The following is a 16,535-nucleotide window of genomic DNA, read 5'->3' as shown; positions in this document are numbered from 1 at the left end:
GATCGCTGTGTCAGCCTGCTGCAAGCACTTTTTATCTCCTTTCAGCATAAGTCTTTGCTGAAAGGAGATAAAAAGTGCCCCCAACTGTGCCCCCAAAGTCTGATGTGGCCCCCTGTGGCCCCCGATCGCCCCCTGTGGCCTCCGATCTCCCCCTGTGGCCCCCGATTTCCTCCTGTGGCCCCCGATCTCCCCCCAAGTGCCCCCATGCTCCCTAAGTGCCCCCATGCCCCCAAATGTCCCCCCAAGTCCCCAGGTATGCCCAAATGCAACCCCCCCCCCCCCTCATGCCATCCAAGATGGCGATGGCTCCTTACCTCCTCCCCCTCCCCTCGGGAATCCAAAATGGCGCAGGCATGCGCAGTACAGGGAGGCAGAATGCCTCCCTGTAAATAGAAACTGCAGGGGACAATTTTCATTGGCCCCTGCTCTATGATCACTGTGATATAACCTATCACAGTGATCATAGGCTACATATTTACAAAATACAGCACAGGGGATGTGCTGTGTCTTTCTCTCCTCTCACTGTAGTTGCTTTGTGAGAGGAGAGAAAGAGCTACAAACCCTGTGCTGTATTATACTGTGAAAAAACACCACACACATATATATATATATATTTTTGCTAGTAATTTCGCTTTTCTAATTGCGGTTACTAGCTGCGGTTTACCGCCGTATCACTTGTGATTATTTTTGCTAGTAATTTCGCTTTTCTAATTGCGGTTACTAGCTGCGGTTTACCGCCGTATCACTTGTGATTATTTTAGCTAGTAATTTCGCTTTTCTAATTGCGGTTACTAGCTGCGGTTTACCGCCGTATCACTTGTGATTATTTTTGCTAGTAATTTCGCTTTTCTAATTGCGGTTACTAGCTGCGGTTTACCGCCGTATCACTTGTGATTATTTTAGCTAGTAATTTCGCTTTTCTAATTGCGGTTACTAGCTGCGGTTTACCGCCGTATCACTTGTGATTATTTTTGCTAGTAATTTCGCTTTTCTAATTGCGGTTACTAGCTGCGGTTTACCGCCGTATCACGTGATATTATTTGGTTACTAACTAAATACACCCCATAATACCCTCATATTACCTGTAATCACCCTCAGATTACCTGTAATAACCCCATATAAATATGGATCGTGCTAGGCGTAGCGTGTATACTGCACAGCAGGCATATGATCTCATGTGCTCTAGCAGCTCGGACAGTGAGACAGAGACTGCCTCAGAGGCAGAGTTTTCATCTGAGAGCGAGACGTCTTCCGTCTCTGGACCCCCCAGTCCCATGCAGGTGGGCTCAGCTGCTAGGCGTGATCAATCAGGAGCAGGGCCCAGCCATACTGTCCCTCGCTCACTGTGGGATCAGGTGGAATTATTTTCCCCCCAAATTCCCCCATTTGTGGCGACCCCTGGCATTAATGTGGATGTCTCAAATTTTAACCCTTATGATTTTTTCCATCTCTTCATAGGGGATCAGGTCCTGGAATTAATCGTCCAGCAGACCAACCTTTATGCTAGACAAGTTATCCTACAAAACCCCAGGTCTAGCTATGCCCGGGCATGGGTTCCCACCACTGTGCCCGAATTCAAAAAATTCTTGGGAATTACTCTGAATATGGGTTTAGTTAAAAAACCATCTGTACGGTCCTATTGGGCAACAAATGTGACCAACGCCACCCCCGTCTTTGCAGCGGTTATGAATCGTACACGCTACGAGGCCATAATGCGCTTTATGCACTTTACAGATAATTCCCTGATTCCCCCCAGAAGTGACCCAGCCTATGATAGGCTTTGCAAACTGAGACCCCTTCTTTCCCTTCTTCAGCATTCTTTTTTTAACCTCTATACCCCCTCTCTAAACTTGTCTGTAGACGAGTCCCTTATGAGTTTTAAGGGCCGTCTATCCTTTCGGCAGTATATACCTTCCAAAAGAGCCCGTTATGGTGTTAAGCTCTATAAAATTTGCGAGAGCTCTACGGGCTACACCTGTGGCTTTTTTATATATGAGGGCAGGGACCGCCACCTCAACCCCCCCGGCTGCCCAGAAGGAATTGGCATCAATGGGAAGATTGTCTGGCAGCTCATGGAGCCCTACCTACAAAAGGGCTATCATGTCTATACAGACAATTATTATACTAGTGTACCCCTTTATAAAGCACTCCATGAAGCCAACACAGGTGCCTGTGGGACTGTTCGTAAGAACAGGACTGGTCTCCCACAGCAGCTGGTGTCATGGCGATTGGCGAAGGGACAGTCACTTTCATTTGCAACTGACCAACTGCTGGCAGTTAAATGGAGCGACAAGAAGGAGGTCATCTTGCTGACTACTGTGCATACGAGCACCACAGTGGCAGTCACAGAGAGGGGATCCACCACACAGAAACACAAACCATTATGTGTGATGGATTACAATGTGCACATGGGGGGGGTGGACTTATCAGACCAAGTCTTACAGCCCTATTTGGTCAAGCGAAAAAATAAGGCTTGGTACAAGAAGGTAGCCATCTACCTCATCCAGATGGCTACATACAACAGCTACGTGCTCTATAAAAGACAAGGATCACTCAGCTTTCTTCAATATCAGGAGAAAGTTGTTGAGCATCTGATGTTTGAGGAACCCCCTTCTGCAGACACCTTTCAGTCTGAGAATGTTGAGCGGCTCACTGGGCGCCACTTCCCTCACCATGTCCCTGAAACCCCAAACAAAAAATACCCCCAAAAGAGGTGCCGGGTGTGCCGTAAACATGGTATAAGGCGGGAGACCCGGTTTTATTGCCCCATGTGTCCCTCTGAACCAGGCCTATGTGTGTATCCCTGTTTTGAAAAATACCACACCATTGTCAATTATTAATTTTAACAAAAATGCCAAACAAAACTGGGATGGGGGCATTCTTTTAGGTAATCAATTTCATTTATTCCAATTTTTTGCTTGAGTTTATGGGCTTTCCAAGGGAGGGAGGGATTCTTATGGTGAGGTTGTATTTTATTTTATTTCTATTTTTCAGACTGTAAAATTAATTTTACCATTCACTTTAATTTTCCAATTTCACTTTTATTACTCTAAACTTCTTAATTAATTCCAGGACTTAATCACTCACTCACCTATATGACAAATTATTGTGCAGAAGACAACATCTGTCTATTTCAAATAAGGAACCCCCCCACAAGTGTTCTTGTACTAAAAATTAAATGCGGCCCCAGCATTTGGAAGTAGATAAATCCAACAAATGTGGCCATGCCGCCTCTGCATTGAATTATTTTTTTCACATGACTATGTCTTGCCACATAGAGCTGTGACATTCTTACTGCTGTACCATGATAAGGGCATGATTTTTGGAGGATCTACAGTAATCTAGATATTCCTTACCAATACACCATGGGCTATGTAACAATTTTGTTCAGATTTTAACTGGACATCATACAGACTAGACTAGACTTAAAAAAATATGAAAAAATAAATTGGGATAGTAGTCCTTTACTGTTCATACAATGGTTTTGGACACTGCTCCTATGTATACTTGAAGCGACTGGTTATTTGGCGAACTTAGCAGTTTCTACCTTGCGGCAGGAACTTGCTAGGTTTACCGCATCACTTGGCATGTTTGTCCTTCATAAAAGGATTGACATTGCTAAAGAGATTTACAACTGGTCACTTAAAAAAATACCTTTCATGACAGCCCTGTAGGTGTTCTGTTCTCTTGTAAGCAGCCTCGAGTTTGCAACATAGCTGGATACATTTTCCACAATTTTTTTTGTGATGCCCGTCACGCCAGTACATTGTATGTTTTTCCTCTATTTTATATCTGAACATTGTCATGGCACAGCTGTTGAACGTCAGTTATTTATTTCATATATATATATATATATATATATATATATATATATATATATATAAAATATTTTTTTTTTTTTTTTTTTTTTAACAAGGCATAGTCATATGTACCTAGATGTGTTTTTGATCATGTTGGCACCTCAAGAAAATAAGAAACAGAAAATGATTTAGTTAAAAATAGCTTTTCATTGAAAATGCAAAATGGCGCTCCCATCCTTCTGAGTCCTGGTGCATGCCCAAACAGTGGTTTATGCCCACATATAGGGTACCGTTGGACTCTGCACAACGTGCCTTACAAATTACAGGGGTATTTTTTGTCTCCTGTTCCTTGTGAAATGAAAAAAAAATAAAAAAAATCACATATAATTGAAATAAAAGTTTTTTTTTATTGTTACAGCCTAATAATAAATGCTCTCCTCAAGCACCTGGAGGGTCAAAATACTCACTAGGCCACTAAACAAATTCTTTGAGGGGTGTAGTTTCCTAGATGGGGTCAATTGTAGGGGATTTTTACATAACTGATACTACAGAGCTCTTCAAATGTGACATGGTGCTTGTAAGATAGTTCTACAAATTCTCAACTGAAAATGGCGCTCCTATTCTTCTGAGTCCTGCTGTGTGCCCAAACAGTGGTTTATGCCCACATATGGGGTACCGTTGGATTCCGCACAACCTGCGGAACAAATTTTGTGGTGTTTTTTCTCTCTTGTTCCTTGCGAAATGTAAAATTTTTTAACTAAATGAACACGTAATTGAAAAAAAAATGGTTTTTCATTGTTACATCCTAACGCTGAATACTTTCTTCCAGCACCTGTAGGGTTAAAATGCTCACTATACCCCTAGATGAATTCTCCCAGGGGTCTATTTTCCAAAATGGGGTCACTTGTGGGGGGGTTCCACTCTTCTAGCACTACAGAGGCACTACAAGTGCACGTGGCACTCAGATACTTTTTCTTCAAAATCTGCACTGAAAATGCTAAATGGCGCTCCCATCCTTCTGAGTCCTGCTGTGTGCCCAAAAAGTGGTTTATGCCCACATATGGGGTACTGTTGGATTCCGCACAACCTGCAGAACAAATTTTGTGGTGTTTTTTCTCTCTTGTTCCTTGCGAAATGTAAAGATTTTTAACTAAATGAACACGTAATTGCAAAAATAATTTTTTTTCATTGTTACATCCTAATTGCTGAATAATTTCTTCCAGCACATGAAGGGTCAAAATGCTCACTGTACCCCTCTATGAATTCTTTGAGGGGTCTATTTTCTAAAATGGGGTCACTTGTGGGGGTTCCTAGCATTTCAGTCTCTTGGATCCTCTTCAGAAATGAACTGGTACCTAGAAAAATTGCGTTTTTGAAAATTTGATAATTTGCTGATAAACTTCAAAGCCCTGTAACACCCTAAAAAAGTAACATATGTTTATGAAATGGTTCTTCAATAAAGTAGACATATTGGTATTGAGACTTAGTAACTAATTTATGTTATATGACTTTCTTTTTTAGAAGCAGATAATTTTAAAGTTTGTAAAATGCTAATTTTTTCAATTTTTTCATGATATTTTGATGTTTTTCACAAAAAACACAAAAGACAGTGACCAAATTTTTCCTCTAACTTAAAGTACAATATGTAACGAAAAAACAATCTCAGAATCGCTAGAATACGTTAAAGCATCACTGAGCTATAAGCACATAAAGTGAGACAGGTCAAATTTTGAAAAATGAGCCTGGTCATTAAGGCTCAAACTAGCTGCAGCACTAAGGGGTTAAAGTGTCAACTTATTGGCAGTAGTTTACAGAGCTTGTCATCACTAAAATTGGTCCTTTACCTATTAGGGCTCACAATTTAAATGCCAAACCCACTTATCTGTATGTTTATGAAGTCAGGGAGGAAACTGCAGTACCCGGAGGGAACACGCGCAAACACGGGGAGAACATAGAACCTTCTTGCCGTAAAAGCTGTTTCTATGTTGTATTGTAATGTAATGAATGAATCCTATGTCCTAGCGGAATTTTTCATGCTTACAATAGTTTTTTTTTTTACCCAGAACATAGTATGCCCTTGTGGTACCTACGGGGATGATAAGTGCTATGTTATGGACTAGCTAGCTGTAATAGTTTTATACAGTTTGGTTATGTGGCAAAGTGGCACAGCCAACCCAATGGTGCCCCTGATGTTGTGCATATAGTGTGGACCAAAATGGTTGCAACATATTAATTAGGAAACTTTTGCCAAACATCCATAAAATGGAACTTGAAAGATTACAATAACAGTACCTTAAGCACATGATGGAAGGTAGTCAATGGCAATGACAAATTTAGGCTAGGTTCAGTCGCTATGAAGAGGCAAAAACATAATTTTTCTTGGCTAGACCCATACTAAGGCAATACTTCGGGTCAGGGTAAAACGGAGACATTATACATACAGTACAACTTGATTAGGTGGTCCTTCATCAAACTGCACCAAACGTATACGGTATTGGGTCATTGCATTATATTTGTAACTGTTTTGCAAAAAAATTCCCTGTTGACTTAAAGTACCCCCACCCAACAAAGGAAGCAAAGCAGCCCCAAAACATAATGCTTTCATTAAAATTCTAACACTCATAGGCTATGTTCACACATAGTAATTATGTCAGTCTTTTTGCAACCAAAACCAGAAGTGGGTGAAAAACACAGAAGCTTTGCGGATCTTTCCGTTATAACTTTGTTCCACTCCTCGTTAGAAAAATATCTGACCAATTATGATGTACGTAATATGTTGAGAAGTGGATATTAACTTAAAGGGGTTTGCCACTTTATGGTAAAATAGTTCAGTGTACAGCATTAGTAAGTTTACTGGCTGTATATACTGACAGCAGCTCTCTGTGTACCTCACAGAGCTAAAATCAGACTCCCCTCCTCCAGGCTGGGCTGCCTTGCGCTTTGGTGATTCTGTCCATAAGATGACCGACATGGAGGAGCATGTGACCATGCTCCGCCCCCAGTGTCCTCCATTGTCATATACATGCTCAGTGTTGGACACTGGGGGGGGGGGGGCACGGTCACATTCTCCTCCATGTCGGCCATCTTATGGGCAGAGACACCTTAGAGCAGGGCAGCACAGCCTGGAGGAGGGAAGTCTGATGTTAGCTCTATGAGGTACACAGGGAGCTGCTGTCAGTAAGTGCTGTGCCCACACTCACTAATATTGTACACTAAACTATTTTACTATAAAGTTGCCAACCCCTTTAACATGTATGTTTTTGTATATTATTTATTTAGTTTCTTTATTCTGTCAATCAGCTTAATATTTTCCTGTTGCTTCAGCCTGCTCTTTTTTATGTATAGCCTCACACCTTATCAGTGAGGTTCTATCATTAAATAAAAGATTCCCTGTGCAGCTCACCCTAATCTAAAACCAGCAGCTACCCACCCTGAGACCAGTTTTAAATGGTTTGTCCATTGTTGGAAGGCAATGTATGTTAACAATAATTATATGTATCATAAACTAAACATATAGATACACCCAGCGCAGATAATTAGTGGGTCAGTCAAAATAAGGAGGGTCAAGATTATATAGGTGACAAATACCTGTATAGAAATCCAGCTGGAAAGGTGAATATAACACTTGCCCAGATGCCGATATCAATGGAGTTCAGCCGAAATCCACATCCAGCTTTTATGCAGTGTAGAGAAGATGATTAATGGGAAGAAATCTTCTGAACTAGGCAGATGCTCCGGCCGGTAGCACTGCACATAAGTTCACACAGTCAAGTTTTCCATGGCAAAAAGTGGGATCCTGAGTGACGTCACTCTCCTTAGGTATGGATCCTAGTGCAAGCCAGAAGTTATCCTTTGCATTTCAGTGTACATGGACACCTTCATCAGGGAAGGTGTCCGTGTACACTAAAATGCATGTGAAAAAATTTATTGATAGAAACAATTGTATTTTTGTAATTGTCAATTTTGAAGCTATTTTACGTGTCTCTCTTTTGCAATCCTCTAAATCTAGGTAATAAATTAGCATGCTATACCCTTAGTCTTGATAAACTATATAGCTCACCTAATCAGGGCCGGCTCAAGGTTTTTGCGAGCCGTAGGGTGACATAGCCTCATCCATCTACTATGCACCCATCATCCACACACTGTGCATAATCACTTGACGCACCACTAACTTACACAAACACACATTATTGACTGACTGACTGACATACTAGGACACTGACACACAGTACTTACAGCTGAGTCTTCTCCCTCTTCTTTTCTGTGGGCTCCTCTCCACACTGTAATTAGGTTAAGGACATGGTTCTGGTCATGTTATCAGGTCCTTCATCCTTCTATCTCTGCAGGATGCTCATAGGTCCTGCTCCTTCTCTGTCTTCTGATGTTCAGTGTGCTCACCCTGCACTACAGTGAGCGGGCTGAACATCAGAACACTGGCCCCTCTCCCTCTCTGATCCTCTAGAGGCGTTGTGGGCAACGGAACTTGCCCAGTTAAGCCCTGTGCCATACCTCCCAACTGTCCCTCTTTTAGAGGGACAGTCCCTACTTTTGGCCCATGTCCCTCTTTGCCCCTTAAATGTCCCTCTTTTTGACCTAGAATTGAGATTGGCATTAATATTTCTCTAGAAAGTGTCTGGTGTCTTGCTTGCACAATATGCAAACTTGCATATTATTCCATCATGTGGTACAAGTTGGATCATAAAAATTGTTATATTTGGATGAGACATTATGCCCCCTGTCAAACATCTATTCACACATGCAGACTCATTGATTTATATGGCCCCATACACATGACATGACAAGCCACTGTGCGTCCTGGTCAACTATTTGAATCAGTTGGTCCTTGCAAATTTGCACAGTTACAGGGTCACTGATGTGTGAATGGGCCCTAAGGATGCATTCCCATATACAGGATCCTCTACATATTTGAAGATATCAATGTAACTAAATGCATACATAAATCTGCAGCAGATTCTGTATGTGGGACTGCATCCTTGAATTAAAAAGTATAGAAATGTCTGTAAAATTTTCTTAGAGTGAACCACAAGTGTCCCTCTTTGGCTGTCCAAAAAGTTGGTATACCTATGCTGACGCTGGCCCTGCACCTAATGTTAGACATTCGATGGTTATTAGAGCTATCCAATCAGGGAGAAAACCCTGTTGATAAATTCAGGTAAATTGATAGATCTGAGCCTAGTACAAGATCTGATTTAGATTTAAAGGTGAACACCCAAGATAAAAGTTATACATCCTCCCTTAAGCATAAAACACTAGCATAAAATAGTGTATCAATTTTTTTTTTCTGGAGTGTCTATCTTATGCTTAATTAGCCTTTCTTTCACCTAAAAATCGACTAGTCATGAGTGAGTAGTATTCGCTCGAATACTACACTATTCAAACTATTCATTTTCAATTAAATATTCGATTGAAAATGCAGTAAAAATTTGATTGGCAGGGGGGAGGTACAGGCACTAGGAATAGGCAGGACTTAAAAAAAAATCACTGGCTAAACTATGTCACTTCCTGAGTATACGAATAGTGGATTTCAGATTCGTGTCACTTGCTGGTTGGAGCCAGAGAGGGATAGACTGTATACCGAGCTAGCTTTTAGGTGAAGTTAGGTGGGAAGGGACCCCCAAAAGCTCTTGTTAGGGCTAAATATATAGAAAGCAGAGATTTAGAAGGTGTTTTGAGACAGTGTGTTCAGACAGGCAGGCATTGCAGTGTGAGCAATAGGCTGTAGTGTATCTACTGATAGGGTATACAGCAGTATACTGTGAGTGTGCCATAAAAACTATTATCTTGGTACTACTGATTTGCACATTGTGCGTCCTGTAAAGAATTTGAAGTAATTTTTGGAGGGCTCACCGCATCACACACACATATATATACACAATGACAGTTAGGGCTGGGTGCTGTTTAATTTACCCCCTGCCTATGCCATCTGTGGTTGTCATGGGTAATGTGATCTAAACGGGTGCATGATAAAGTTTCTTTTTCTTAATATTGGCTTTCTGTACACGCTAATGTAGAGGAAAGAAGTTTTCCATGTATTTTTTCCATATACATAGCGGTTATATTGTGTTTGGAGTTTATTGAAGACAGGCTGTGATAGTGGCGTTATACTTTGGCATGTTAGATGCACCCAGGCATGCTTCCCCTGCTGTCCCAGATGCATTCCAAAGGTTTTGGCATCATTTCCTGAGGTGTCATTAGACTTGGTGACCTCTAAGTGGTCGAATATTGATTTTCAAGTCCAGAGCATTTTTCTCCCATAGACTATAATGGGATTCAAAATTCGATTGAATAGTCAAATATCAGGGGATATTCTAATCGAATTTCGAATTTTTAAATATTTTATTATTCGCTCATCTCTAAAAGAGACCCTTTTAACTGTTTTTCAACCCCAATGATCACAGGCATTAGCACAAATACGGAGCATGATAACTCTTCTATGTTGACAAATTAGTGGGTAGGAGTGAGACTGATCTTATAGGTCATATACAACCCTAGTTAATAACTTTTATCTTTGTAAATGCTTCTAAATAATACAGCAGTTCCAGATGGATGCATCACTATTTTGCAATCTGGCACTATGGCAGCACCGGCTTTGGAAGTATGTTTTATTTCTGAACTCATTAAATTGTGCTGTAATTTCAGTGTGCCAATTATCTGCAAAACTGTAATAAATGTAAGGGATGTTTGGTGTGCAGAATTAATGATGAGGGGAGTTAAAAGGAAACTCTATATTCCTGTTAAAAGAAGGAGATACTCTTTGCAGATGTTCTGAATGAATCATCACTTAATTCTACAGAAACAAAGCTGCATGACCTTACAAATAAAAGAATCTATAGGATATCTTTATTGGTAGGGTATATGGAGTGTCTTGGTGCACATAGTCCATCAACTGTAAGTGTAAAGTTGTGGTTTGGCTGAGGAATATCTTGCAGTCAACCTTTTTTTTAAACGCCCTCCCCCCGACAGTAAGGTGGGGATTATAATTACCTAGTATGATTACCTAGTATGCTGACTGCATTCTCGAGAAGTGGTGTAATTTCCAAGTTCCGATGCCATTCAGGTGCCCATATGACTTCTCCTCTTGCTGTTCCTACTCTAAAGAGGACAGAAGTCACTGACTTATATGTATCTCTATGACAGTTCTCTCCTAGGCAATTCCACCCTCTTCAAAAGCAATGAAAGCTCTGAACAGTCAAAGAAGTCATGTGGGTGCCAAACAGACCTTAACAGCATTTGATCTTGGGAAAAATATCACCACCTAGGTATGCGATCAGCCCTGGCAAGTATATGCCCAAGCTTGTCAAAGATATAAAGAGTTTGGTCACATAACTGTTTTTCACAGCAGTTGGGCCCCATCTCCTGGCTGGGGAGAGGGCCCAACTGCCATGGAGCCCGTCTAGGTGACTCTGTCCACCAATGGAATGAAGCAATTTTAGAGCAGAAAGAAGACACAGACAAGTTTATACAGGTATATATCAAATGTGCAGCATCTAAGCCTGTGGATGGTGCGGAGAAGCGCACACATAGTAAGGGGGTGGCAGTATCAGTTGGAGTAAGTGCAACACACCTTACACAACATAAGAAGTTTCTTACTGCAGGCGCTCCTGTTGTACATCAATGTAACCTTGAGTTAGGAGATAGGAGAGGGGATTGTGGGTGGTTTTCTGTGGGAGCAGTGAAACCATTTTCCAGTATACCAAGTGACTGGGGGACTGTTGTTCATTATACCAAGTCACTGGGTCCTGAGTGTGCATCATAGGTAGTCACAGTGAACACTGTGTCCATCTTAATAACTCTCTGGGCACTCATTTACCAATGTCCACTGCGGACCTTGGAGAAAATTTGGGAAGGAATTTTCTCCATGTGATGGGGCAATTGTCATCTGCCTCATAAGGGTTTTTGCTTTCCCCTGGATCAACACAGTAGAGTTTCTCTAGGTTGGACCTGATGGACTTTTGTCTTCATTCAATCTTATTAACTATACTATATGTTCTAATGTCTTCTTGATTAAATTACACTGCAGTTTGCCAAATGTGAAAGGGTCCGTTACAGTGATATTTAGTCTAACTGGACTGTACAACAAAATTTGTGTTATGAACGCTAAGCTGCATACAGTAGCTCTAGCAGCACTAAAACTCTTAAATGTGTTCAGAGACCTAAAAATTGCTTAACGTGCAACTGCTAATGGGAACTGTGATCAAATCTTTATTAAGTATTGTAAAGTCACATCCTGTGCTATATCAGAAGTTTTTCTTTACTAAACTGTTGCAGTACAGAGTTAGGCTATGTTCACACTACGTAAAAGTACGGCCGTTGGTGCGTTATACGGATGAACAATGCCTAAAGTTCTATGAAATCCCGGCCGGAGCGTATACACATCGTATACGCTCCGGCCGGGATCCTGCACAGGGCCGCAAATAACTGACTGGAAGATGGATACCGACTCCTACAAAAGTGGAACATAAAAGTCTCCACCACAGAGACATCATCCTCCTCCCCTTGCACCACACCGGTGCCTCAAGATTGGTCAACGGTGCCTAGCAAAAAATCCTGAATAAAAATCAGGCGGATACCCCTAAGGATGCACCTTTTTTACCAACTTTGTCACAGCAACAGCTGTTGAAAAAGATTGTAAACCTGCACTGGTCTATGTTGCCCCCCCCCCCCCCACACACACACACACTTCCCATACTGCTTACAATATGGCCCACACGTATATGTTTTCCTTTTTTTTTTCCAGTTACTATAATTTACTTCTGGTCTTGGTCTTCTGGTGTGATGATCTAGAGGACGCATTGCATTTTATCTAGAACACTCAGAGCTCATTTTTAACTGTATTTGTCACAGCTATGCATGTGAAACTTCCGAATGCATATACAGCTGAGGGTGGAAGTTTCTGTTACCATGGCAATGTCCCACACAGCAGTGGCGTCCTGTGTATTATGCCTCTTAAGTTTGAATAGAGCTTGTTCAAGGAACTTGGTAATGCGCAGGAAGTTTCCACAATAACCTGAACTTCTGCCATTAGTTGCATCTGCAAGAGGAAATTTCAAACATTAAGCTGTGACAAGTACAATTTAAGGCTACAAGCCCACTTGGCGGATCTGCAGCGAGTTCCCTCGCTGCGTATTTTCAGCGAGACTCGCTGCAGATCCCAGCCCTATACTTTCAATGGGAGACAAACACGCAGCAGGGATGTACATGAGTTTGTCCGCAGCCTGCCCCGTTAACCCCCCGGCTGCCGGAGCTGATACTTTACCTGATCCCGGCTCCGGCTTGCTTCGGTGGTTCCCGGTCTCTTCAGCAAGCCAGAGCGCGGACCAGGTGAAGTATATGCTCCAGCCAGCCGCCTGCCCGCAGCCCCTTTAACACCTCCCGCAGCCCTGGCCGCCCGATCCCCCCTCCTGCAGCACTGATCGGAGGGCGATTGGGGCTGCGGGGGAGGGATCGGGGCTGCAGGGGGCGACGGGGGCTGTAGGAGGTGTTAAAGGGACTGCGGGCAGGCGGCTGGCTGGAGCATATACTTCACCTGGTCCCCGCTTCGGCTTGCTGAATAGACCGGGAACCGCCGAAGCAAGCCGGAGCCGGGATCAGGTAAAGTATCAGCTCCGGCGGCCGGGGGGTTAACGGGGCGGGCTGCGGACAAACGTGTTTGTCTGCCATTGAAAGTATAGGGCCGGGATCTGCAGCGAGACTCGCTGCAAATACGCAGCGAGGAGACTCGCTGCAGATCCGGCAAGTGGGTTTGTAGCCTAAAACAGAATGAGCTCTATGAAGCTTACACATTTCCATTAGAAACTAACGCAACTTGAGCATGCTCAAATCCGAGCATTCAGCATTTGCTTGTATGGCTTTCTACTCAGTTGTTACACAGCTCGACTATCATGCAGCAAGGGCTGCAGGGACATTGCTAGTGATGTCTGTGCAGCCTTTGCTGTATATAGAACATAAAAATGTTCTTTACTTACCTCTCCACACTCCCTGTTGTCCTTTCAGCTTTTCCCCGCTGTCAGTGGCAGACTGTTTAGCCAATCACTGATCCAGACGGGACAGCGCCGTGGCCAGTTTATTATTTTTTTTACACAGTCATCAGCCACAGCACACATCACTATTATACGTAGCGATGCACAGCTGGCGGCCAATTATTTTTCAACATGCTGAAAGACAACAATCAGCCGATGAACGTTTCTTCGTTGATCATTGTCTTTATTACAGAGCGATAATCTGTGTAATCGGCCTGATTGGGCAGATTTTCGCTCCGTATAATAGGGCCTTAACGCTAGGTTCACACACAGTAAAAATACGACTGTAATTTTGAATGAAAATAAAACAATGCAAAAACAGATGCTAAATAATGAGCATGTTCATTATTTGAATGGACGTAACCAGTTCTCACCATTATTCTATACTGTGTGTGCACTGCCGTCCTATTTCCCCCTTGACTTCAAAGGGGTGCACTATTACATTGAAAATACAGCCATATTTTAACTTTAAATTATGTCTGTATTTTGGCATTATTTTACAGTGTGTCTAATAACAGCTGCAGACCTATATTTGCTGTAAATGGTTTGATCTCAGGTTTATATGCTCCTTTGATCACCATTCTACAATTTGCATTTAAAGTTATTTTACTGTACATAGCTAAGTAACTATGTTAATAGAACAATACAAACTTTTGACATAATATAATTTTGTCTTGAATGGACAATATAATGGTACAATATCATATACAGTAAGAAGAAAAAGAGACAAGGCGGTTTATTCTCTTTCCTGATGTGGATACATTTATGTTGAGCTGTATATTTATTTATAAATCCGTTGCATTTCAATTCTGCTGTTCAACCTGGATTTCTGCATGTGCTATGGACAAGACCTGCATTTAAAATTCTGCAGACATTAGAACTCTGATCTTGTGCATTCTTTGCTTGTTTACTGCCTGGGCAAAAAGTGTCACATATGCACTAGGTATTGCATAGTAATATCTTGTAGAGGACAAAACACTATTCTACTGTATAAAAATAGTTTCCACCACAGTGTGTTGCAGACAAGACCTTGCATTTTTGTGGATGTTTTTATGACTCTTCCATCAGCCTTTTTTCTTTGTGTTTTATTTATTATTTATTTTTTATGAATTTATTAGAAAAAAATTGCTGCATAATTGTGAGTGCAGCACTGGACTATAATGCAGACTGTAATTCAGGATCAGTAGAAGATACACAGGCAAAAAGACAAATTTGGTCAGCTCTCCTACAACACCATTCACACTAGGCAGGAGCAGGCTGGTATGGCTGAAATCGCAGACACACTAGAACACAAAATATGCAACAACTCACCACTAATAACAAGACACAGACTCAATACATATATAAAAATAGCTAAAAGCAGCCCCCTATGTGCCAAAAAAATCTCCATAAAAATAGTGAGGCTCTTGGCATACAATTTGCAAATAGTGTAAACCATCTCACCACGATAAGGTGGCCTTATGCCCGGGATGGACCCTACAATGCACTTAGGCCTCTCCATGGTAAATGATAAGTCTATGCTCTGGGCATGCAGGGTCCAACTAATACTGGCAAAAATAACCACCTCGGTAGGATGGGTGGAGTGCATGACCAAGTAGAGGCAGCCACTCCCCCCCCATCTGGAACACAGGCAAAAAGACAAATTTGGTCAGCAAGGCATTGACCCAGACTTACCATTTTTAAGTGGCATTGTCATCACAAAAAATGTTTAACATGTCAAAGAGAAATGTCAAAAGTTTTTATCAGTCAGGGTCTACTCTGCACTGTGTGAGGGAAAAACACGTGCCTCTTAGACTTTCATGATGAGGCTGACAAAGAGACGTAAGAGCACCATGCTAAGCATTCTTTCTCGGGTCAGGGTCTGAACACTCAGAATTGGACCCGATCAAAACTTTTGACATCTCTATCTGACATGTCAAATGTTTTTTGTGATGACAGTGCCTCTTTAATCTTTTGCACAATGTGGTCAAACAGATGTAGGCGCAGCATATTTGATTTTTCCCAAGTTATACCAACACCAATATATCTATAATTTATTTAGAATAAAACATAATTAACTCCGGTGAGTACTGTAATAAGAAATCCTATGCATCTGAATTTCTAAAGCTTGAGAAAAACAAGATAAAACACATCATAAACTCCAAATAAACTGTGTGAAGTTGATATAGTAGTAAACCAGCATACCTGAAAAAGTAATTGCATCTGTCTTATTGAGAGCTTTTATAATTCTTAATAAGAAGCTATATGTTGCTGCTGCTAAGCACTGGATGACACTTGTGAATGCATTGAGAAATTACAGTCATTATTATGGTTGTTTTGGGTGGCTGATCAATGAATAGGAAATAATCTGAAAGTCTAATAACGTTGTTTGCATGTATCCTTTTCTGACTTCAAAGCCTGTGAACATCCCAACAGGGATTTTTTTCCATCTACTTATGTTGAAATATTTTCCTATTTAATGAGACAGAATGTAGATTAAGCTAAAAAGAATTACAGAACTCTTTGTTATTTCAAGGTCATGCTTTTATAATAACTGTAATACAAAGCCGGGTCTCTGAACAGCATTGCATGACATCATAATCCAGGCCTCAATTCTCCATCTGTATAGCTTGTGAAACACAGGGCATTAAGATCAGATAGAGAACAAGTTCGCAATTGCATAGTGTACAGTGAAAATAGAAAAACATGTTACCTG

The 16,535-nt window shown here is 41.5% G+C and overlaps 1 protein-coding gene across 1 annotated transcript; it reads left to right on the top strand.

The window, feature by feature from the left end:
* Positions 1-1,124: 1,124 nt before the first annotated feature.
* On the top strand, positions 1,125-12,628 carry LOC138794180 (piggyBac transposable element-derived protein 4-like). Its single transcript, XM_069972952.1, has 3 exons — positions 1,125-2,713; positions 8,836-8,973; positions 12,559-12,628. The coding sequence occupies exons 1-3, from the start codon at positions 1,125-1,127 to the stop codon at positions 12,626-12,628; spliced, it is 1,797 nt and encodes a 598-aa protein (XP_069829053.1).
* Positions 12,629-16,535: the final 3,907 nt, after the last annotated feature.

Source organism: Dendropsophus ebraccatus, chromosome 5, assembly GCF_027789765.1.
Source record: "Dendropsophus ebraccatus isolate aDenEbr1 chromosome 5, aDenEbr1.pat, whole genome shotgun sequence".
Lineage (NCBI taxonomy): Eukaryota > Metazoa > Chordata > Amphibia > Anura > Hylidae > Dendropsophus > Dendropsophus ebraccatus.
This window is presented reverse-complemented; position numbering and strand designations above follow the sequence as displayed.

Coding starts and splice junctions, on each gene's coding strand:
- LOC138794180 (XM_069972952.1), top strand. CDS start 1,125: ATGGATCGTGCTAGGCGTAGCGTGTATACTGCACAGCAGGCATATGAT. Junction 2,714..8,835: donor AAAAAATACCCCCAAAAGAG/GTGCCGGGTGTG, acceptor AAATTTTCTTAG/AGTGAACCACAAGTGTCCCT. Junction 8,974..12,558: donor AACCCTGTTGATAAATTCAG/GTAAATTGATAG, acceptor TTTTTTTTCCAG/TTACTATAATTTACTTCTGG.